The sequence below is a fragment of the Megalobrama amblycephala genome, linkage group LG20, assembly GCF_018812025.1.
Source record: "Megalobrama amblycephala isolate DHTTF-2021 linkage group LG20, ASM1881202v1, whole genome shotgun sequence".
Taxonomy (NCBI): domain Eukaryota; kingdom Metazoa; phylum Chordata; class Actinopteri; order Cypriniformes; family Xenocyprididae; genus Megalobrama; species Megalobrama amblycephala.
In genome coordinates this window covers 15,635,580-15,660,014 of record NC_063063.1, presented here as the reverse complement: position 1 = coordinate 15,660,014, position 24,435 = coordinate 15,635,580, and the positions used below count along the sequence as shown (strand labels likewise).

The window sequence follows — 24,435 nt, the reverse complement described above, 5'->3', positions numbered from 1 at the left end:
CTGCTAACAATATCTACATGACGCAAACGTCATTACAGATTAAAGACAGAGTGAAAAATAACACAATATTGACAATAATTACAACCATTCATATCCAAGCTTTGCACTTGTTGAGGACGTTCATTGCCTTTTAGCATAATCAGGATTATGAGCACGACTGGGGTGCTGTGAAAGTTGCCAGGCTTTTAAGCCTATGACCTCAATTTGGGTTTAAACCATTCCAGAAAGGATTTGTAGAAAACTTTATTCTTTCAAGCCCTGTCATATGTGGTACTGTAACACTTGCAGATGTGTGAGTATCTTGCATGCCTCTAAATAGACGCTGAAATCACCGTCTTTGGAAAGTTTTGGGTGTTGCAAGTGCCTCCCGCTGGGAGACTGACTCCAATCACGCTCAATTCAAACAGATGTGACAATGGCCTCTTATATCAGGACAGAAGTCATATGATGAAACAGACACACACACAAACACACACACACACATATTTTGAGATATTGCAATTTTAACCACAGTGATTCCAGGCTAACATTTATAGGGGGTGGGGGTCAGTAAATCAAGTATCTAGTAACTCATGCTGAAGTTAAAGTGAGCCAGACATTTCTCTTCCCTTTTCCATTTAAACCCACTAATAACACTGACACAATGTCCAGAAACACTGAGGATATATTATGTGTTGGCCGTGGGCAAGTAGACTGTGGTCCAGCAATAACCTCACAAACATTCACACAGGCAGATGATGAGCAGTCAGGCATTCAAACAAACATGAACAACTCTTCGTCTGACTGCCTTCTCATATACTTTGATCCAGATTGACTAATATTGACAAAATGATTATTAAACAGCAATAAGATCGCACATGCTTCATAATAAACAGAACAACACAATTGCATTTAAGTGTAAATCATTATAAAAGCATCGCTTGATTATGACTCCAAAGTGCAATATATAATCACACTAAACAAAACCACTCCAGTAAAATCATTTACAGCATAAGGCTGAGTATGATTCAGCAAAACAGGCCACATACAGATGAATACATAGAAGAGATGGACAAGAAGAAAGAAAAGTGGTCTACGTGAAGTTCTAATAAAATATTACCTCCAGTCTGGTGCGGTCCACATCACGTGGTAGTTTTACTCTAACTCTGTGGGTCACAGCTAGCATGTCATAGGGGTAGACCTGCAATACACATGCATGTGAAAGACACACAGTTACACGGATGCACATATACACTACCATTCAAAAGTTTTTTACATACATTTTTCAGCCAAGGATACATTAAATTGATCAAAAATGACAGTAAATACATTCATAATGTTATAAATATTTCGATTTCAAATAAATGCTGTACTTTTACACTTTCTACTCATCAAAGAATCCTAAAAAAAATGTTTCCACAAAAATATTAAGCAGCACAACTGTTTTCAACATTGATAATAATAGAAAAGTTTCTTGAGTCGCAAATAAGCAACATTGATAATAATAGAAAAGTTTCTTGAGTCGCAAATAAGCATATTAGAACAAAGTCCCTTTAAAGGTGCCCAAGAATGCTTTTTCACAAGATGTAATATAAGTCTAAGGTGTCCCCTGAATGTGTCTGTGAAGTTTCAGCTCAAAATACCCCATAGATTTTTTTTAATTAATTTTTTTTGGGGCATCATTAACTATGCACTGATTTTTTCAGCGCGCCGCCCCTTTAATTCGCGTGCTCCCTGCCACACGAGCTCTCGATTATATTACAGCACATTTACAAAGTTCACACAGCTAATATAACCCTCAAATGGATCTTTACAAGATGTTCGTCATGCATGATGAATGCATGCGTCGAATTATGTGAGTTAAGTATTTATTTTGATGTTTATATTTGATTCTCTATGAGTTTGAGGCTGTGCTCCGTGGCTAACGGCTAATGCTACACTGTTGGAGAGATTTATAAAGAATGAAGTTGTGTTTATAAATTATACAGACTGCAGGTGTTTAAAAATGAAAATAGCGATGACTCTTGTCTCCGTGAATTCAGTAAGAAACGATGGTAACTTTAACCTCATTTAACAGTACATTAGCAACATGCTAACGAAACATTTAAAAGACAATTTACAAATATCACTAAAAATATCATGCTATCATGGATCATGTCAGTTATTATTGCTCCATCTGCCATTTTCGCTGTTGTTCTTGCTTACCTAGTCTGTTGATTCACCTGTGCAGATCCAGACGTTACTGGCTGCCCTTGTCTAATGTCTTTCATAATGTTGGGAACATGGGCTGGCATATGCAAATATTGGGGCGTACACCCCGACTGTTACGTAACAGTCGGTGTTATGTTGAGATCCACGTGTTTTCCGGAAGTCTTTTAAACAAATGAGATTTACATAAGAAAGAGAAAGCAATGGAGTTTGAAACTCAATGTATGTCTTTTCCATGTACTGAACTCTTGTTATTTAACTATGCCGAGGTAAATTCAAATTTTGAATCTAGGGCACCTTTAAGACAAGTCATTTCACTCGGCGGCCATTTCTGAAACGCCTCTCGGGCATGCAAGTGCAGCTCCTATCTCTTTGAATGGGGAAACATAAAATTCTCCAAAGTTTGCCAATCTTTCGATTAAATTTCATTGAAATCACCAATGAAATCTGACAACAACTGTCTCATACATTTTGTTTCTAAACGCTCGAATCATGACAAAAAAAAGGTATTTTCCAGGCTGGATCAAGCTAATGCGCATGCGCAATCCTAAATGCGCTCATTTCGGAGGCGCGCGTCTGACTGTTGCTATAGGAACCAGAGCTTCTAACGGCCACTGCAGTGACGCGATGACTTTACCAATCGGCGATTGGCTCTTATTAGAAGGCGGGACTTATTCCGCCATATTGCGCGTTGCACTTTCTCCCATACGAGTGATGCGTCTTGTGTTATTCTATAGTCTTTGATTAGAATGATTTCTGAAGGATCATGTGACACTGAAGACTGGAGTAATGATGCTCTGCCATTACTGGAATTAATAGCATTTTAAAATATATTAAAATAGAAAGCAGTTATTTTAAATTGTAATAATATTTCAGAATATTACTGTTTTTACTGTATTTTTGATCAAATAAATGCAGCTTTGGTGAGCACACAGGAATCTGTGATCTCCAACAGTGGTTCTCAACTGGTTTTGCTTCAGTTTAAAGGTGCCAATCCAGTATCAGAATTATTTATTGTGGAAAAATGTTCTTAAAATCAAGCATTCAAATTTGTTATTGATTTGTATGGACCAAATAACATTTAAAATTATTAAAACTTTATAGGATGAATGGAACAATTAAAAGGATAGTTCACCCCAAAATGAAAATAATGTCATTAATTACTCACTCTCATATCGTTCCAAACTCATAAGACTTTCGTTCATCTTCGGAACACAAATTAAGATCTTTTTGATAAAATCTGAGAGCTTTCTGTCCCTCCATTGACTTTGCAACTGACATTTTGACACTTCAAAAAGATCATAAAGAGATGGGAAAACTAATCCATATGAATCGAGCGGTTTAGTCCAAATTTTCTGAAGAGACTCGATAGCTTTTTATGATAAAAAGATTTAATTTAGGCTTTTATTCACATGTATACATCGATCAGCGAACATAAGCAAAAGCTCATAACGCACAAGAACAAACCTCTTCTGGAAGCTCTAATGTGCTGTGTACCACACAAGAATGAACCTCATTGGTTACTTGATCTTTTTGAAGCGTCAAAGTGGTAGTTGCAAAGGCAGTCAATGGAGAGACAGACATCTCTCAGATTTCATCAAAAAGATCTTCATTTGTGTTCCGAAGATGAACGAAAGGCTTACGTGTTTGGAACAACATGAAAGGCTTACGAGTTTGGCTGAACTAAGCCTTTAACAATTTTGTCTCTAAATGTCTATTGAAACCATCAAAAGCATCTTGCAATCAATAATTTCTTTAAAAAAAATTAGAACTTACCTTATACTCTGGGAAGGGATGGAAAACAGGAAAGATGTTGAAAAAAAAGAAAGGGAAAGACAAATTACAATCATTAATCTTGTGTGGTACAAATGCAACTCGTCTATTGTCTGTGTAAGTAAAATACTCACTCACTCACCTCTCATTCCACTCCAAGATGAGTCATGATCTGCATCATCCTCACCAAGATCAGCCGCCTAGTAAGGAGCAATGCATGACAAAATTTGGCATATAGAAAAAAATTGTATACAGTGCACATATATACACAAGCAAAATGCATGGCAATACCACAACACAAATATTTTATTCAAACAGTAGGTGGCCATTTTTTAAGCTGCAGGCATATTTATGTTCCAAAGGATCAATCGATTTCAACGTCTGGTTTTAAAGAAGGTCACATTAAAAGCTCATTGAAACATTAAAAGGTCACATTAAAAGCTCATAATGTTTCACCATGCCATGATCATTTATTTTTGCTACTATCAAATGAGAGTAACAAAATCATGTTTGAACAGAACGGCTGCTGTAACTGTGAAAGTTTTTCTTTCATTTCCTGAGGTTAAAGGTTAAAGTCTAGTGCAGACAGAGGCTTGAATCCTTAGGGCTGGAGCTTGCATATGGTTATATTGATCTATGACCATGTCGCTGTTTCACATGCCTTTGTGAATGCTTGTGGAAAGTAAAGGCGAAATATGACACTAAGGCAGACCAGATTAGATATAAGAAATGGGTAATATTTCTGTTTTCAAGTAGTTTATTGTCCTGGGAGTTAGATATAAAGAACCGTTGCAAAATACTGCCACCTAGTGTACAGGAGAAGCTTTCAAACCATTCCCAAAACAAAGAGGACACTGGAACTCTGCATGCGAGGTAAAAGATCTGAATTAGATTCTTAATAAAGTGTGTGCCTGGGTTTTCTGCTGTGGAAGCACATTTGCTCTTCATTACAGAGGATAATTCATTAAGGGAGCTAGATTTCTAGTTCAGGATCAAAGTAGAACATGGAAAACAGCCAGAGGGTGGGAGCAAGACACACTTCTAACTGCACGCAAACACAGACAACACCCTCTCAGCATTATGGCTTCCTCAGCTAAATCTCTACAGTAACTGATCTGTGACTGTGTCCTCATGTGTGTGATTACAACAGCCCTCCGTGTCCCAGCAGCTGGGTTTGACAAATCCAAATAGGATCAAACAACATTCTTCACTGCTGAGAGCGCGAATGACAGCATTTGTGACCACAGCTCACATATATTCCCAAAAATCACAGACAGATGGAGCATTAAAAGTTTGCGGGGTGCTGTTTTTTGTGCAGTTATCAGGTCTTATAAGGTTTACCTTGTATATGCCGTTCCGCCCGTATCCTGGCAGCGAAGCAGACTTGTTGTATGGAAAGTCTGTAAAACAGAGTTGGTTGAATGGTTTATATAGATTTGTGGCACTTTACTCTGGAGAAAAAGATGAAACATTCCAAGAAATGTGAACAGAAGAAACTGTAACAATGAATATGACAGTTTGATGATTAATAAAGTCTTGCCTTTTAGTTAAAGAAGCCAATCACATGTGTCTGTTTACTCTAGAAAGCGCATACATATTAAAGGTGACCTAGAACCAGTTTTTACAAGATGTAATATAAGTCTAAGGTGTCCCCTGAATGTGTCTGTGAAGTTTCAGCTCAAAATACCCCATAGATTTTTTTAATTAATTTTTTTAACTGCCTATTTTGGGGCATCATTAACTATGCACCGATTCAGGCTGCGGCCCCTTTAAATCGCACGCTCCCTGCCCCCCTAGCTCTCGACTATAATACAGTGTATTTACAAAGTTCACACAGCTAATATAACCCTCAATTGGATCTTTACAAGATGTTCGTCATGCATGCATGCGTCGGATCATGTGAGTATAGTATTTATTTGGATGTTTACATTTGATTCTGAATGAGTTTGAGGCTATGCTCCGTGGCTAACGGGCTAACATTACACACTGTTGGAGAGATTTATAAAGAAAGTTGTGTTTGGGCATTATACAGACTGCAAGTGTTTAAAAATTGTCTCCGTGAATACAATAAGAAACGATGGTAACTTTAACCACATTTAACAGTACATTAGCAACATGCTAACGAAACATTTAGAAAGATAATTCACAAATATCACTAAAAATATCATGATATCATGGATTATGTCAGTTATTATTGCTCCATCTGCCATTTTTTGCTATTGTCCTTGCTTGCTTACCTAGTCTGATGATTCAGCTGTGCACAGATCCAGACGTTAATACTGCCTGCCCTTGTCTAATGCCTTGAACATGAGCTGGCATATGCAAATATTGGGGGCGTACATATTAATGATCCCAACTGTTACGTAACAGTCAGTGTTATGTTGAGATTCGCCTGTTCTTCTGAGGTCTTTTAAACAAATGAGATTTACACAAGAAGGAGGAAACAATGGTGTTTGAGACTCACTGTATGTCTTTTCCATGTACTGAACTCTTGTTATTCAACTATGCCAAAGTAAATTCAATTTTTGACTCTAGGGCACCTTTAACTAGACCGGCCTGAAAAGATTGTCAGATTCATAGCTGAATTTAATTACAAACAGTTTTGCACATTGTAGTCCATCTCCATTGGGGATGTTACCATGATGGCCGCTTAGTGAATTGACATGACTGGAGTTTGGATTTCATGAAATCATTAATTGGCAACTCACTGGGTTGAGAGATATCGGTGGGCAAGCTGTGTGTGGAGGTCCTGGGGTCCAGGTCTGGAGACTGTCCATCAATCTCACTCTTCAGGTTCATCCAACTTGTTCTGGTCTATTGACAGACAAAAACAGTCAGATTTACATGTTATACAACCAAACAAAGAATTTAATGAAAAATACAGGATGAAAAACACGTTTCATTACATTATTAAAACAACAAAAATAAGTGCATTTAATTGTATTGAATGTGCATTTGCAGTGTACTTCAAATGTTTACAGTATTTTTTAAAAACCGTAATCCTAGATGATATAATATTAATAAAATAAAAGACAATTTAAATGTACTTAAAATGAGTACACTTTCATGACTGATTCTTAAGTACACTTTTAAAAATCGCACCTTGCAATAATGACAAATTAAAAGTTTTACGTTATAGTGGATTTTAAATCATTATGTTTTAATAATATTTTGTTGTGGTTTAAAGGAGTAGTTTTATTTTGATGTGTGGACCAACATACTAAAACTAGTAAACTACTTGATTATAATTTTAACTTTAGTATATTATTCAATATTACATTATAATACATTTGAAATGTACTCAGTTGCAACTTCATCATTGCAAATGTGTAATTATAAATATATTTAAATACATGACATCAAGTTTTAAGAGAAATGACTTTAAGTATATTTTAGTTCACCATAAATGCTTGTCAGTTCACTAAAACTTTAAACTTTAACTTTTTGGTTAAAACTTTAACCACCATATTTCAAAGACAAAAAAGTAATTATAAAATAAAATAAAAAAGCCTAAATTAAATCTGTTCAGCATATAAAGCAATTGAGACTCTTCAGAAAATCTGGACTAAACCACTGAATTCATGTGGATTAGTTTTACAATCTCTTAATGAACTTTTTGAAGCATCAAAGTTGCGTAGATGTCATTTGAGGGATTTTATTAAAAATATCTTCATTTGTGTTCTGATGATGAACAAAAGTATTACGGGTTTGGAACGACATGAGGGTAAATGAGTAATGATGACAGAATATTCATTTTTGGGTGAACTATCCCTTCAAAGTATATTATTTCTGTAATGAGTACTCTTTTTAAAGTATGCAAAGGTGTACTTCTTTTTAACAATGGTCGGCTGGATTGAATTACTAAAACAACTTGATACTGAATGTTTAGAATAGACAAAAACACACAGAGATGTTTAGGTAAATATATAAATCACCTTTCTGTCTATGTCATCATCTTGCCAGGAGGTTCTGGAAGCTGCAGCACAGTAAGAAAGTTTAAATATATCGTAATGGACAATTTACAGTGTTTGAGAGAGTGACTGACACAAGTTACATCATGCAAACTACCACACACAATAATAACTTTCATTAAAATACTGTTATATAGTATAGTAGGGGAGAACGGGGTAAGTTGTCACACTTTTCACACTGTCTAACATTTACTGAGCACCATATATCACAATGGTATGCATGTCATACCAAATGAAAGAAGGAAGTCTTTGGCACATATGTTGTATTCATTACATTTTCATATCTTATCTCATTACGGAGTTGTAGACTGTTGAATAGAGAATGTGCACTTGTGACAATTTGCCCCATTGGCGGGTAAGTTGTCACACTAGATTATCTAAAAATAAGAACACAACTACTTAATTGTTATTATTGATTTTAATTTTTAAATTCAAACCAGAACTAGAAATATAAACCAAAAATATAAATCAAAACACATTAAGTGGCAAGACCACTTTACTTTGAACATTAAACTCAAACTTTCTCTGGCTTGCACATAGATCCATGATAACTGAATGGAATACTGCAGATAACTCGCTTAACTTAACATGTTTAATCTCTGAACTTAACTGACTTAACATGTTGAAACTCTTTTTTGAGCATGTTCTATGTGTTTATTTGTACTGGGGCAAGTTGTCACATGTGACGACTTGCCCCAAGGTCATTGAGACAACTTGCCCCAAACTGACATGTGTGCTAATGTTGGCTAAATCTCAAGGTTAGCTCAACATAGCACATCAGCTAAAGTATCAAATAGTAAAGTCAAGTCAAGTAAAGTCAAGTAAAGTATGCAAAATAATAATTTTTAACATTCATACCTAACAAAGTTGTATTGCATAAAATTTAAAGTGCAAATTTTTTACTTTTTAAGCCAAAAAATAAGAAAATTGTGCTAACCTCAGATTAGAGCGATCTTGACCACATGTAAATAGGAAATTGACTATAGAAGAAGAAGTCACACAAAGCGGCTATTTGATTTTTGAGATAGAGCCTCTAGTTTTGGATTTATGGAGAGTGTGACAACTTACCCCGCTCTCCCCTAGTCATAAATCACATTTCATCTGATTTTTTCAGGGTAGTTTGATTTTAGACAGGGTTTTAAAAAATCTCAATCTTCACTAGGGGAGAAAAACAAATTTACGGACAAAATCAACAAGCAAGTGAAAAGTGACAACCAAACACAATGTCAATCAGGGTGAAGGGGCAAGTTCAGAAAAAAGAACAAAAGAAACGAGTCATGTGATTAATACCATCTACCACCCAATCACAATGAGCTTTACTGATGTCTTTGAACCAATCACAATGGGTTACACAAATGCCTTTGACATTTCACCAAACCAATGAGTTACACAGACACCAAACATTGTCTAACATCTACAGTAATCTATTGCAACACCACAGACAGATGGGAAAATATACTGCAACTGACAACTGATATGTATGGATGGAAAGATTATATCTGACTGCTGTTTCCATGTCAGGATCAACCAATACCACAAAATTGCAAAAAAAACATGTAGGATTTTGTCTATGAAAACATCATATCAAAGGCATTATTTACATTAAATGTAAAGTTTTGGGTCAGTAAGATTTTTTTTATTATTATTTAAAATCAAAGCTGTTCTTTTTAACTTTATTCCTATAGAGTGATATCTGAATGATCATTTGACACTGAAGAAAGGTGTAAAATTCAACTTTGCCATCACATGAATAAAAAATACTTTAAAGGTGGGGTATGTATTTTTTCAAAAACACTGTTTGGAAGTTAGTCGGGCCGACACCAACAACAAACGTCTAACCAATCAGCATTAGGGGTCATATGATGGTCAAGGAGACAAAATGAGTAAGAGGGAGATTTGAAAAAAAAAAAAAAAAAACGGAGAAAGAGATATGAGACAATACAAAACGGCTCAAAAGAATACCACTGGAATGAAGGTTTATGACTGGGCAAGCACTTTAGGGCCGCATTAATATTAGAAAAGCTTTCCAGCGCTGGAGAGAGCTGAGTGGGAAGGCCTGAAAACAGACGCGGAGGCTGCTTTGATTCCTTATCATGTAAGTAACACTGGGTTTGCGTGTCTGGAGCTGCTGTGTTGTTGGCGACTAACAATGAACACTTGTTTGTATTTACTCTTGTGTACTGTATGTTCTTTTTTTGTGCTTCCTTGTCGTTCGTTCATCATCTGCGCTTTATTTTTCGTGAAGCATTTTGTTGCGCGTCAGCTGTGATAGACAGACACCCACTCTTGTATTGCGTGTGTAACAGTGGCCAGATAGTGAGAGTTGTGCAGGTAAACCACTCCACACTGATGACCAATAGAGAATGTGGTGTTTAGCATCATTGTTAGTGCACTCGCCTTGCCTGCCCGCAGCGATTGGGCTGGGGTTCAAGACTGACTCGGAGCAGGGTGGTTAGGATTGGAGGGTGACTTTTGGAGGCGGAGCAATGAAGAGAGGGGTGGGTTTGTTTGGGCTGATTTCAAATATCAACAATGTCCAACAGCGTTGTTGAAAAAATACATACACCACCTTTAATATAAAGGTGCTGGTCATATAATTAGAATATCATCAAAAAGTAAATTTTTTTATTGTAAATTATTTTTAAAAATGAAACTTTCATATATTTTAGATTCCCTACATGTAAAGTTTTATTATTATTTTTTTTTTAATTTTGATGATTAGAGCATACAGCTCATGAAAGTCCAAAATCCAGTATCTCAAAATATTAGAATATTTCCTAAGATCAATCAAAAATTGGATTTGCAAAACAGAAAAGTTCAAGTTCTTTAAAGTATGTTCATTTGTACACTCAATACTTGGTCGGCAGCACTTGCTCCTAGCACAAATTACAGCATCAGTGAAGTGTGGCATGGAAGTGATCAGCCTGTGGCACTGCTGAGGCACTATTGAGCCTTCAGATCATCTGTATATTGTTGGTTCGACTGTTTCTCATCTTTCTCTTGAAAATATCCCATAGATTTAGGTCAGGCATGTTGGCTGGCCAATAAAGCACAGTAATATCATGGTCAGCAAACCACTTGGAAGTGGTTTTTGCACTGTGGGCAGGTGCTAAAGTCCTGCTGGAAAAGGAAATCAGCATCTCCATAAAGCTTGTCAGCAGATGGAAGCATAAAGTGCTCCAAAATCTCCTGGAAGATGGCTGCATTGACTTTGCACTTGATAAAACATAATGGACCAACTCCAGCAGATGTCACAGCCCCCCAAATCATTACTAACTTCAGAAACTTCCCACTAGACTTCAAGCAGCTTGGATTCTGTGCCTCTCCAGTCTTCCTTCAGACTCTGGGACCATGATTTCAACATGAAATGCAAAATTTACTTTTATCTGAAAAGAGGACTTTCGACCACTGTTCACTGTCCAGTTCTTTTTCTCCTTAGCCCAGGTAAGATGCTTCTGACGTTTTTTCTGTTTCAGAAGTGGCTTGTAGTCCTTTTCCTGAAGATGTCTGAGTGTGGTGAATCTTGATGCGCTGACTCCGGCTTCATTCTACTCATTGTAAAGCTCTCCCAAGTGTTTGAATCGGCTTTACTTGACAGTATTTCAAGCTTGCGGTCATCCCTGTTGCTTGTGCACCTTTGCCTACCCAATTTCTTCCTTCCAGTCAACTTTGCATTCAATATGCTTTGATATACATCACTCTGTAAACAGCCACCCCATTCAGTAATGACCTTCTGTCACTTACTCTCTTTGTGGAGGGTGTCAATGATTGTCTCCTGGACCATTGCCAAGTCAGCAGTCTTCCCCATTAGTGTGGTTTCAAAGAACAAGAGATATCCGGAATTTATACTGTAGGGATGGTAATTTAATGAAACTCAAATGTAAATATTCTAATATCAACAATGTCCAACAGTACGTGAAATGTTTTACTTTACATTGATCTAAAAATGAAAGTTTCATTTACAATAAAAAAATGAACCACAATATTCTAATTATATGACCAGCACCTTAATATATATATATATATTCTAATGGAGTTCATTTAAATTGTAATAATGCTTTACTGTTTTACTGTATTTTATCTTTATATGCAGCCTTGGTAAGCATAATAGACTTCTTAAAAAAAAAAAAAACATTTAAAAAATCATACCAACCCCAAACTTTTGAACGGTAGTGTATGTGTAACATCAAATGCATACAAAACAACAAATATCTGCAAGTAACTTGGCATTAAACAGCGATGATAATTATTCAGGGCTAACCGCTATTCCAAATAAACCTCAAAGAAATATGCATGAAATATGACCCTTTGCATGTGTTCAAGATGTTTGCTGATGTACAACCAACAATTAGGTACTGACTACTTGATAAGAAGTACCTTGTCAAATCCAAACCCTTTTCTGGGATTTGTAAAAACCTATAAGGCCTACTGTTTGGAGCTGAAATGGAAACCAGCAGACAGAAGTAGGGTCAAAGGTTACAGTTTCATGGCAACAGGTACCATGGTGACATGCGTAAAAGCATGCAAAGAAACATGATTGTACGAAGACTGGACTGTACCATGCTGTTTGTAGATAGGGGGTTTTCTATAGATATTATCTTTGACTTTAGTCTCTGAGAATGGAAGACAAAGAGAGGAAGAGAGCAAGAGAATAAGAAAAGATGAATAAAGAAGCATGAGTTATTAGAGCATGGAATCAGGGCAAAAGAAAGGGCAGCAAATGCAGTATATGATGCTGTAAAAGATTCCAGATATTGTAGTTCATTTAATTATCATCATGTGCAGAAATGCTCATGGTTGGCATGCAATGATCAAGCATTTTGCCTTTGACTTTGACAAAATCCTCAGCTTTGAAAAAAAAAATGGATTTGAAATATGAATTTTTCTGCAGTCAGAATCATGTATAACATAATAAATAACAAAAGCTTCATCTCATTTTCAACTTAGAAGACAGAAATATCACCTAAAATGAGCTAGGCCAAGAGGAAAACAGGGAGATAAATGGTGTAATTGCAATGACATAATGTCTTAATAATTGACACAGCATGTGTATCTCTACAGCTTGTTTAGGTCATCTCAACCTCACGTCTGCTTCTCAACCATTACTTCTAGAAAAAATCAGTCATTTAATGTAACACATGTGGGACATTTTAAGAGCTGTTTCAGCCTCTGCCAGCATTGGAAACAAGACGTCATTAGAAAAAAGGACAGAAAACACATGAAACTGATCATTAGTTTTATTTTAAACATATCCAGGGACGAGCAATGACAGTAATAAGTTTATTTTATGTACTAAAAATAGGGCTTTGCTTAAAATAATGAGTTGTAAATGTACTAAATTTATGTAAATCATGCAATGATGTACAAAAATGACATTTAGGTTCAGAGAAAGATCACAGAATATTATGAAGGCAGAATATGAATATGAATTATTCAGTCTGCCAGCTTCTTTCATAAAATAGAAGCATTTATGTGGTCGAAAAAGAGGGTTTAATATTGAGAGGACAGAAGAAAAGAAGAGATATGAGTAAAGGACAAGAGATTTAGCACCTACCTGGGATGTGGAAATGCCGTGGGGCTGCCACATATGTAGAGGAAGGAGATTTGCCATCGGAGTAGGTGGAGAGACTGGGGGTACTCCGCCCACTTTCACTACCTCGAGGGGTTGAAGGTCACGGCCGACACGAAAAAGAAAAGGAAAGAGAAGAAGAGTTGACGGGTTTCCAGAATTATGCTGAATTGAGTTTTAAGTGTTCCAATAAGCCTCACAATACAGCCAGCTCAAAAAAGACAAAAAAAATTGTCTTTGCATTGGAGATTGTGAAAGTGTGTTTATACTGATAACATCTGTTCAGCAGAGACTCATGCTTTATCCTCTGCTTGAACTGAGCAGACAAGTAGATATGAATTGAACATAGACAGAAAAATAGATAAAATGTTATTGGCAGGCTGAATTGTGATGCAATCATCATCTTTAGGGTATTTATATTAGATATAATTAGTTAGATAGATTAGGTATTTATAATCACAGTCTTTTACCAAACTGAGACTAAAGGAGAGAGAGAATCTCTTATTCATCTATTCACTAAAATGTTTAATTTAAATCAATGAGATGTCATTTGCGTATGTTGAAAGCAAAAATATGAATACACAAACATAATTGTCTCTTTCTCTGTCTCCTTTTTCTTTTATTTCTCTCTTTCATACACACTTGCAACTGTCCTTCAGACACATGCACACACCATTTAACACACAAAGTGCTGTTAGTAAAAATTCACCCTGTATCAGGGGAAAATCTTCCACACATCTGGAGCTGGGGGAGCAGGAAATTGTCAAAAAACACAGCAAACATACACAAATCACAACACTGGAGCACACTGTGGAGTATGAAGGTCTCGATGCTTCCCATTACTCATTAAAATGTGATTTTATTGCAATTGCAACGCCCTTCTTGTGTCAGCTGGGTGTAATGCAACATGTTTCATCACTAACACATATTATGTGAATGATTTCCATATTCATTTTATATATCTTAAGTAGAAACCAAACTCAGATGGTGATATGACAAGATCGAGGCAGCTATAGCATGCGATGGTTTTGCATTTGTAAGGAAGAGCCAATTTTCGTCTTGTGTGGCTCCTTTACCAATAAGAAGTCAATTAGTGCCATAAACAGCTAAGTGTATCATAAACGGCACACTCCAAACACAACCTCAATGTACATTCATGCTGCATTCAAAGGTTGGCCTGGAATTGCACAAGGCCGAAGTTTATGCCACTGTGCCTGGCAAACCAACCCAAAATTACAGCTCATCAATTTACCCCTTTAATCTTCTCCTGCGAACTTTATTCCTGCTCTTTCTACTTCTTGTAGAGAAACCACAAAACCCAAATCTGTAGCTTGATTTACAGTAAATATAAAGGGTTTTCTTTTCCTGTTTTCCATCATACTTTCCTCCTCTTCACAGACATCTTTTCTTGACGAATAATTACTCTCCAATATATTTTAGATATACGTAGAATGTATTTACAGAAACTTTTAGGATTTTGACATTTTTAAACAAAGTTATGATGTAAAATGAAGAAATATTTCAGATTCTGCCTTATTTCTAGGTCAGCAATTAAATAAGCAAATTTGTTGTACTGATATTGATCTTGATGTTTTATAATTATGAATTTCTTATATTTTTCATTCAAACTTAAATTGATTCTATAGTATCACTTGTAATGATATTATAATAGTATAATGTTCAACTATAAAAATTTGTATTAAAGTAGAAACATTCAAAATACAAGCATTTTCACTACACCATATCTCCACCTGAAAATTACTGCCTGACTAAGTATGCATGTTAAAGGATTAGTCCACTTTAAAATCAAATTTTCCTGATAATTTACTCACCCCCATGTCATCCAAGATGTTCATGTCTTTCTTTCTTCAGTTGAAAAGAAATTAAGGTTTTTGATAAAAACATTCCAGGATTATTCTCCTTATAGTGGACTTCAATGGCCTCCAAACAGTTGAAGGTCAAAATGACAGTTTCAGTGCAGCTTCAAAGGGCTTTAAACGATACCAGACGAGGAATAAGAGTCTTATCTAGCGAAACAATCAGTCATTTTCTAAAAAAATACAACTGTATATGCTTTATAAACACAAATTATCGCCTTGCACATACTTCCGCTTTCCGTATTCTTCAAAAAGCTTACGCTGTATGTCCTACGCCTTCCCTATTCAACTTACAGAACGAACGCGGCGCCATTTTCGTTATTTTCTGTAAGTAGGTGTAGGACATACAGCGTAAGCTTTTTGAAGAATACGGAAAGCGGAAGCACGTGCAAGGCGATAATTTATGTTTATAAAGCATATACAATTGTATTTTTTATCATTTCGCTAGATAAGACCCTTATTCCTCGTCTGATATCGTTTAAAGCCCTTTGAAGCTGCACTGAAACTGTCAATAATCCTGGAATGTTTTCATCAAAAACCTTAATTTCTTTTCAACTGAAGAAAGAAAGACATGAACATCTTGGATGACATGGGGGTGAGTAAATTATCAGGAAAATTTTATTTGAAAGTGGACTAATCCTTTAAGTTAAATAAAACACTTGAAAATACTGAAAAGAGAGAAATAACAGCCACAAAGTAAATGGCAACACTAACACAAACATACAGACAGTCACTCCGAATATCAAGTGCATGGTGGAAAATTTCATCTTACCAGACAAAGCACAACATCAACTACAGTACAACAAATAAATGCATATTGATGGTCACCACCAACGTTCGCATTTGTCTTGTGCATAAAGTTACTGTTTCAGCTCAAATATAATGAATGTCCACAGGTTTTCCATGCAAAATGATTGGACATACAAACTCTATATAAACACAAGCAAGCATTAAAAATGGATTGGTCCAAGGACTGAACCTTGTGGTACACCTACAATCTCACATCACTGTAATACACTGGTGATACACAGTGAAAGAGAGACTGTTTATTAGGGTTTACCGTAAGAAGGCAAATTGAGGTGCAGGGCTGTCCTAGGCCTACTTTCAGACTTTGCTTCCTGTTTGAATCCTGTCTCAATCCCTGTTCAGGAAAGGTGGATGAAGGATAGGGTAGTAATTTCATGTCTGCAATTTGCTAGTCCATTGTGAATGCAAACCCTTATGAAGCTCTAAGAGTTACGGAGCTTGACCCATTGTTCATTAGTGTTGCAATCCAATTCCAACAGCAAGAACTTCATGCACATTGTGATAGTCTTAAGTTCTTTAAACAGCATTTTTAGTATTGCACTCGTTTAGTCATATTGTCAGGGGGAAGTGAATCTTACCAATCAAATCAAATTCAATTGCACACTTAAGTTCACACGAATGCAGTCAGTAGGTGGTTTGGAACTAGACCAAGGCCTGCATGAAGAGTTGTAGTACCTCTAAAGTAAGGGATGTAGTTGTGCTGTTGGAGCAATGCCAGAGTAGTGGGGTTGAGGGGCAGGGCCACACCACTGCTCCCTGCCTGTGGAGTGTTTCTACCACTGCTGCTGTACAAAGGCAGTGGGGAGGAGCCTCTGGCACTACCATGGGTGCTACTCCTCCCCGAGGTTGGTATAGGCAACAAGTTGGAATTTTCTGGATGGGTGGTGTATTTGACGCTCAGATATTGCTCTGAGCAAGAGACCGAGCCGGTCAGGGAAGAATGGCAGTAATATGAGATCAGCAACTACACTAAAAACCAAATAATTACTTTGTTCTTGAAATTCTGTTTATTGTTGTACAAAATGTGATAGTAGAATAGAACACTTTAGCTCTGTTCCAAAACTTGGTGCTTTTATGAACAATAAGGTGCCATTTATTTGATCAAATATATAATAAAAATACAGTAATATAACTACAGTGGTTCAAACGCACGAGAATACTTTTTGTGCGCAAAAACAAAACAAAAATAATGACTTTTTTTCAGGTTTTCATTACCCCAGGCAAAAAGTGGTGCTAAACTTGCTTCTAAATTACAATTGTGAAACGTTCAGCAGGGTTTAGAACGATGACAACTAGTGCAGTGTGAAAAGCGCTATAGTGTATAATAGAAAAACATAGGAGAAAAGAATAGGTGTTTTAACTAGAAGATATTTATAGGACATGCTTTTGATTGTGGTTCAAGTAATCACCTAAGCCTATGATGCCTTAAAGGGATCGTTCACCCAAAAATTCTGTCATCATTTACTCCTCCTCAAGTAGTTCCAAACCTGTATGAATTTCTTTGTTCTGCTGAACACAAAGAAAGATATTTGGAAGAATGTCAGTAACCAAACAGATCTCGCCCCCCATTGACTATCATAGTATTTATTTTTCCTACTATGGTAGTCAATGGAGTGCGAGATCTGTTTGGTTTTTCATGCAGGTTTGTGACCATTTGAGGGTGAATAAATGACGACAACTCACAACTCACTAGGTTTTGGAACAGTGTGTGATGGTGTAGAACATCCAAATCACTGAAAAGACTCATAGATACACAATAACTGCGCAGGTAAGAATGACTCGGTGTTTATGTAAGTATCAACATGTATATGGAGGAATACCTGGTCTGCTGTAGGTCTGTGGTGAGCGGGAAGGCGTATAGCGGCCATAACCCCCTAAAGAGCTGTTGGAGCTGGGGCTGGAGGGCCTCCTCTGGCGGGGAGACTTTTCCCCATCTCCCTAGAAACAAACAGACAGTATTATTTAGTCTGAAAGTGTCAGACAATTAGCAAAGTTAAAAGGTGACCACTATGGCACTGGGACACACAGGAGGAGACTATAAAGCTGAAAAAGAAACCAATCTACAATAATCAGCCCTAACTAGTAATAGGCTGATCATTGAGTAATTTCAAACTGAAGATGGTGAAAAACACACAATACTATTCATGTCACCAAACCACATCTATTCAATTTCACAAACTACAACAACTATTCACAAAATATGAAGAAACACTAGGTCTCATTTACTAATCATACACATATATGCATAAAATGTGTGCAAACATATTCAATTAGAAATAATGAACCATCAAGTAAAGTTCAGTAAATGTATTCTGATGTCTATTTATGCCAAATTGTTTTTTTATTATTACAATTATAAATTGTAATAAATTAAATTATAACTACAATAACCCCTACTTATTTCAGAGCAGGACAAATTATTAATCTGGCACAGATTCTGCATTAAAAATAAAAATAAAATGTAATCAAAATGTATATTAAAAAATAATAATAAAAATTAATTTGGCAGAAATTTTGTGCGAGAACCTTTTCTGTACATACAATTACACAATTGATATGCCATGATTAGCAAATAAGACCCACTGAAACAATAACAGGGCCTGTTTCTTCATGTCAACTCTACTGTACCTCAGTTGGAGTAGGGGTGAGTTGCTGGGGTGACTGTAAACAAAGACAGCAAATGAGTAAGATGGACTGGAATGCAATGATAGCTATGTTAATGAAAAATGAGCTTTTCTCCTTAACTGAGTCACTTTACATGACTGAAACTATTCTAATACTTCAGTGAAATAGCAAAAATGAGTGAGTGATGCTGGATGATGAGTGAAGATGATTAGATTTAAAAATGGCACTGTTATAACAAATAAGTACACACAAGCTGCAGCTGTTGTATGAGTAATTATGCTAGACTTTTACTTTAAGTCACCTGTGATAAGTAAAAATTGTCAAAAGTGGAGGAAATGTATTTGTCATTCCTCATGTAAGCTAGTCTGAGGAGTTTTTACCTCTCCAAAGGTCCTGTCCTCCACAGGATAGCTCACATAGGGCGAGTATGAGAGCATGTCAGGTCTGTCAATATTGTAGATCGCTTTGATTTTAGGAAGAGCAGCCAGGTCCTTGTAGTCCAGAAGTTCATCACCCAGTTTTGCCTTGAGAAAGAGCAACATTATAGCATTATAACTCTCTCTAGTCACCCTTTTCCTACACCCTATGACACTTTGTGTGAATTGTAGGAGTAAATTCCGTTAAACTGTAAACAATCAGTGAAAGGCCCGTTCTGTGAAAGCAATAATAAGCTTTTTAAAAAGCTTATTCTACTCACCTTTCAACCATCGAACATTAAAAGGAAACTTAAAAGTGTAAAAGCATTAACAAATTACTACAAAAGACCAAGGTCCCTATTTTAACGATCTAAACGCAAAGTGTAAAGCGCACGGCGCAGGTGCACTCAGGGCGTGTCCAAATCCACTTTTGCTATTTTAACGACGGAAAAACGGTCCGTGCGCCGGGGCGCATTTTTGAAATGGGTTGTCTCTATTCTCTTAATGAGTAATGGGTGTAACGTTCAATAAACCAATCAGAGTGTCATATCCCATTCCCTTTAAGAGCGAGATGCGCTCGCGCCATGGCGGATTGCTATTTAGACAACTATTTATATAGTTGGTCTATGGCGCAGTCTATTTTCAGCTCCTTAAAATAGCAATGCGCCGGCAATGCGCCTGAACACACCTCTTTTTTAGACCAGCACGCCCATGGGCGCACTAACTGGTGCAAATGCATTTACTAATTTAAGGACGTGGCGCTGAACGGGAAAACACGAATGGCGCCGGATGCAAACTAGCAAACACACTTGCGCTGCGCCTTGCGTCGCATTGCGGCGGGTGTATTATAGGGCCCCGTGAATGACCCCAAAAGCTCAATTCTCTCCACAGCAATATTACAGATGGGTTAAACATCACTTGTAGCAGTATTTGTCTACATTATGTAACATATGTTGCCTTAGTCAAAAATGTTCATTTATTGAGAGATAATATTTCAAAGTGCTTTTCATCGTTTTGACAGATAACAACAATTATATTTGCTTTAGAAACATTCCAGAACAGGGAATGTTTAATCCCTAATAGGGATAAGAAGTGAAAAGGGGAGACAGTTACATTTTAAAGTATCTGGGTGAAAAAAAAGTAAATCGTAAATTGTAAAAGTAAATTGGGAGAGCAGAGCTCAAATGTGCAGTATATGTTGTCTTTTTTCATACTGTTACAGCGTAATACAAAGAAAAAAAGAAAATAATAAGGAAGAAAAGAATGCAGCAAAATACCAAGTGTTACGTTATTCTTCTGACGTCTGAAAATGGAACATAATATAAAACAACCCTGATAAGGATTATTATAGAGCAACCTTATGATTTGAAATGATTTGTTTCAGTCTTTTTGACTGGAAGTTCCCCAAAACAGAAGTGCCTCCCATAATTCAAAATGCAGTAGGCTCATGAGGAAAAGGTGGATAACTCTCACATGGTTATTCGTATGCTTGTGTGTTGCTGCCCACTGGTGGCAAACTTGAACAAATGAAAAGTAATAAAGCGTGAAATCATTTTCAGATGTGCACTTACATAGATAACTCTGCTAGGGGAGCCAGATGCACTGGAGGCAGGAGCAGAGGTGATGCTCTCAGAGGAGGTTCTCGTCACCTGGAAACAAAAACAAGGTAAGATATATGAACACAAAGGCACTAAACCAGAAGGGGACAGCAAACAAAAAGACAGTAGAAAAACATGGAAAAGTTCTAGTGACTCTTATTGACTCAAGTGAAATCATACAAAGTTAACAGTCATGTTAAGTTTTAAAGTCATAAATGATTTAATAGAGCCATTTCCTTGTGGCTGTTACTATTGTGTGGACATAAGAATTTATCGGTTTTCACACAAGTTATAAAGGATTAAACAGAAAAGGTTTTGCCATTAGGAACGATGCTTTTTTCTTCTTTTATCAAGCACTTCTTGTTATATAGGAACAGATACACAGTAAACTGCAATAAATAGATTTTAATCTGTATTTTTGTCTTATTTTCAAGTAAAAGTATATAAACATGCTAATTTAAAATAAAATTGGAGAAGAAAACCTTATTTGTCTTAGTCAAATGCAATATAAATTTATAATGTTGCAATATAAATGGCACATTGGACAAACGGTAGATTGCTGCAAGTTACATACTTAAGAGGAAATGGTCAAAATCAACAAACAGGTAGTCTAAACTCTAGAGATTCTTCTTACAATATTATTAAAGATTTTCCATTTTATTAATAATGCATTCAGGGTCATTTCACAGTGTCTTCTCTATACCTACACACAGTGCGTCTCAATCAGCTCCCTAGCTTCCTAGGTCGTGAATCAGTATATCATGTACATGAATTCGGGAACTGGTAAGGACAGTAAGGACACTGGCTCACTCCACATTGGGACACAATGGGTTATTTAAAGTACATTATGATAAATAAATACTTTAATTGTTATATATATGTGAAACATTCAACCGTAAATGAATAATAAATGTTAGCTAGATTATGTTCATTACCTGTTGTTCATAATAGGTTGTATTAAAAAAAACGTCTATTGCATGTCATGTTATTATGTGCAGTGAGTTGGCTCACGTGATTTATGTTTCATGCTTCAGAACTTCAGTTAAAGGAGCATAGTGAGCATCCATGCTCCCTGGTTTTCACGGTGCATTGTGGGACTTTTTAGAGATTGAACGTTTTAGTGCACTGGTAGGATTTTGCGATTGAGGCAGCCCTTAAAATAGCCAATTCCCTGATCAGTGCCCTGACTACTGAACTTAGGAACTGATTGAGACACACACTGATTTAGAATATTTATCCAGATGTTGAAACCAGTTCTTTGGTTCCCGATTTCTACTGGGTGGGTGTGGCAGTCGCCTATAGTGGCCTGGCAGGCCCATTTTGGGCCTCAGTGAGCATTCTATTAAAGCTGAAAGCAGGTCGGGAGGTAAGCCCATGCAGAGGGGAGTGGGCTGCATGTCACAAACCTGCTCATGTACATTGGAATGGAGATCAGTGAGCTGAATCCGCACCTGTTTCTGCAGGGAAAGGGTTGTTACAGTGAAGCGCTTCCACATACTGCACATCACCTTTGTTTAAGATATGCAACTAGATGGATTTCCTGGAAAATTATTTTGCATAATATATTTCAGAGCATGTCAGCTACCTAAACCAGAGCTCATTTTCATGTCGTAACATTGCACATCTTTTTAGGTTCTGTCACTGATTCTAGCTGCTATTAAATAAATTATCATAGGCTTTGGTCTTTAATGACATTCAAGTGGGGGGAATTCACTAAGAATGAATTGGATGTGCTTATTTGCATATTCTATCTGTGCCTGATTCATTTAAAGTGCCCCCTTTATGCTATTTTAAAGGTTCCTAATTTTGTTTTGGAGGTCTCCTACAATAGGTTTACATGCATCCAAGGTCAAAACACTGTAATTTTCTCATACTATACATTGCAGTATCACTTCTTTTCTCACAGTATTTGAGACGATTTGATCAAGGATCTGGTCCCCTCCTTTGCGAGAGCCTACTCTGCTGTGATTGGTCAGACGGCCCAGTCTGTTGTGATTGGTCTACTGCTTACAGCATGTGTCGAAAACTAAATTTCCATTACCATATCTGAATTTCAGCACACTTGTATACACAGTGATACGAACAGTAATGATCGGTTTATAACGAGCGACGGTTTTACCATATCAATTCGAGCCAGAGTCCTCATCCTTTGGAAGTGCATGCAAACTGGATTTGCTTGACATGTGAACAACACAAACCAAATTCTTCCAAGCCTCAGCTAAAACTACAGTGTTTGAGGGCCAGTCAAAATAGTCATTGTTGGCAGGCAGCAGAACAAACCTACTTAGGTTCATGCATGCAGGAAGTAAGACTGGAATTACTGATGACTCAGTAGCAGCTCAGAATTGGTTCTTTATTTTGGGAGACAAACTCCATGCACTTTGATCTTTGAAACTATGCAGACCTTTCACATTCAGCTATTTAACACACTACATGAAAAATAATATCTGAAAAAGCATAATAGGGGCACTTTAAGGAATTTTGCTAATTCATTAACAGCACAACCATGCAAAATTAGTACTGAGCACAATTTGCAGCTTTCTTGGATGGTTGTGGAGGATGAAATCTTGCATACTTCACTGGTATATTCACAGAATCGCTCCACCACCATGATCCAGGCACCTTAATCGTCTCTTTAAAATGCCAAAAGTGTGCTTGACAATAACATACAAACTGGAAGTTTGTAGATTACAAAACTTTTCTCTGTTAGTTGATGAATAACAACTACCATGATCAATTTTTCAAATTTCTCTTAAACAAAATTCATTTAAAATACAGTCAACCTATTTCCTGAGGGCGAAAGTATCCAGTTCGTTGAAAAAGGTGCAATATATATTAAGCCTAATTTACATAAAGAGAATGACTCTGTTTCAGAGCATTTAGCTCTAAGTCAAACTGGATTGCAGTTACCTTACTCTTCTCCTCCATACGCGCCGCCTGTCTGCAAGGAGGATGCCAGATGGAAGAACCTGTGAAAGAGAAAGCAAAAAAGTACTAAAAAGTCAGTATTACAGTATTTGCCACTTAAAGGGTTAGTTCACCCAAAAATGAAAATTCTGTCATTTATTACTCACGCTCATGCCGTTCCAGACCCGTAAGACCTTCGTTAATCTACGGAAAGCAAATTGAGATATTTTTGTTGAAATCCGATGGCTCTGTGAGGCCTGCATAGGGAGCAATGACATTTCCTCTTTCAAGATCCATTAATGTACTAAAAACATATTTAAATCGGTTCATGTGAGTACAGTGGTTCAATTTTAATATTATAAAGCGACGTGAATATTTTTGGTGCGCCAAAAAAAACAAAATAACAACTTATTTAGTGATGGCCGATTTCAAAACACTGCTCAGGAAGATTCGGAGCATAATCAATCAGTGTGTCGAATCCACAGCTCGGAGCACCAAAGTCACGTGATTTCAGCAGTTTGGCGGTTTGACACGCGATTCGAATCATGATTGATTCCATTATGCTCCAATCTTCCTGAAGCTGTGTTTTGAAATCGGCCATCACTAAATAAGTCATTTTGGGTTTTTTTGGCACAGCAAAAATATTCTCGTTGCTTTATAATATTAATATTGAACCACTGTAATCACATGAACTGATTTAAATAT

At 36.7% G+C, this 24,435-nt stretch overlaps 1 protein-coding gene across 11 annotated transcripts in view; it reads right to left on the bottom strand.

Annotated features, from left to right (window-relative positions):
• ablim2 (actin binding LIM protein family, member 2) overlaps positions 1-24,435 on the bottom strand; it is a 77,893-nt gene that overhangs the window by 4,477 nt on the left and 48,981 nt on the right. For 2 of the 11 annotated variants that reach the window (XM_048171391.1, XM_048171390.1), the window contains exons 8-22: positions 23,734-23,792; positions 22,230-22,280; positions 20,797-20,874; positions 19,190-19,333; positions 18,813-18,845; positions 18,005-18,122; positions 16,860-17,093; positions 13,486-13,587; positions 12,491-12,544; positions 7,896-7,936; positions 6,669-6,774; positions 5,302-5,360; positions 4,103-4,160; positions 3,964-3,971; positions 1,100-1,180 (exon numbers count right to left, since the gene is read on the bottom strand). In XM_048171391.1, coding sequence (XP_048027348.1) covers positions 1,100-1,180; positions 3,964-3,971; positions 4,103-4,160; positions 5,302-5,360; positions 6,669-6,774; positions 7,896-7,936; positions 12,491-12,544; positions 13,486-13,587; positions 16,860-17,093; positions 18,005-18,122; positions 18,813-18,845; positions 19,190-19,333; positions 20,797-20,874; positions 22,230-22,280; positions 23,734-23,792 — 1,226 coding nt within the window. Of the gene's footprint in view, positions 1-1,099; positions 1,181-3,963; positions 3,972-4,094; positions 4,161-5,301; positions 5,361-6,668; positions 6,775-7,895; positions 7,937-12,490; positions 12,545-13,485; positions 13,588-16,859; positions 17,094-18,004; positions 18,123-18,812; positions 18,846-19,189; positions 19,334-20,796; positions 20,875-22,229; positions 22,281-23,733; positions 23,793-24,435 lie in introns of all 11 variants that reach the window. The other 9 variants (XR_007182020.1, XM_048171392.1, XM_048171394.1 and 6 more) reach the window with 9 other exon arrangements.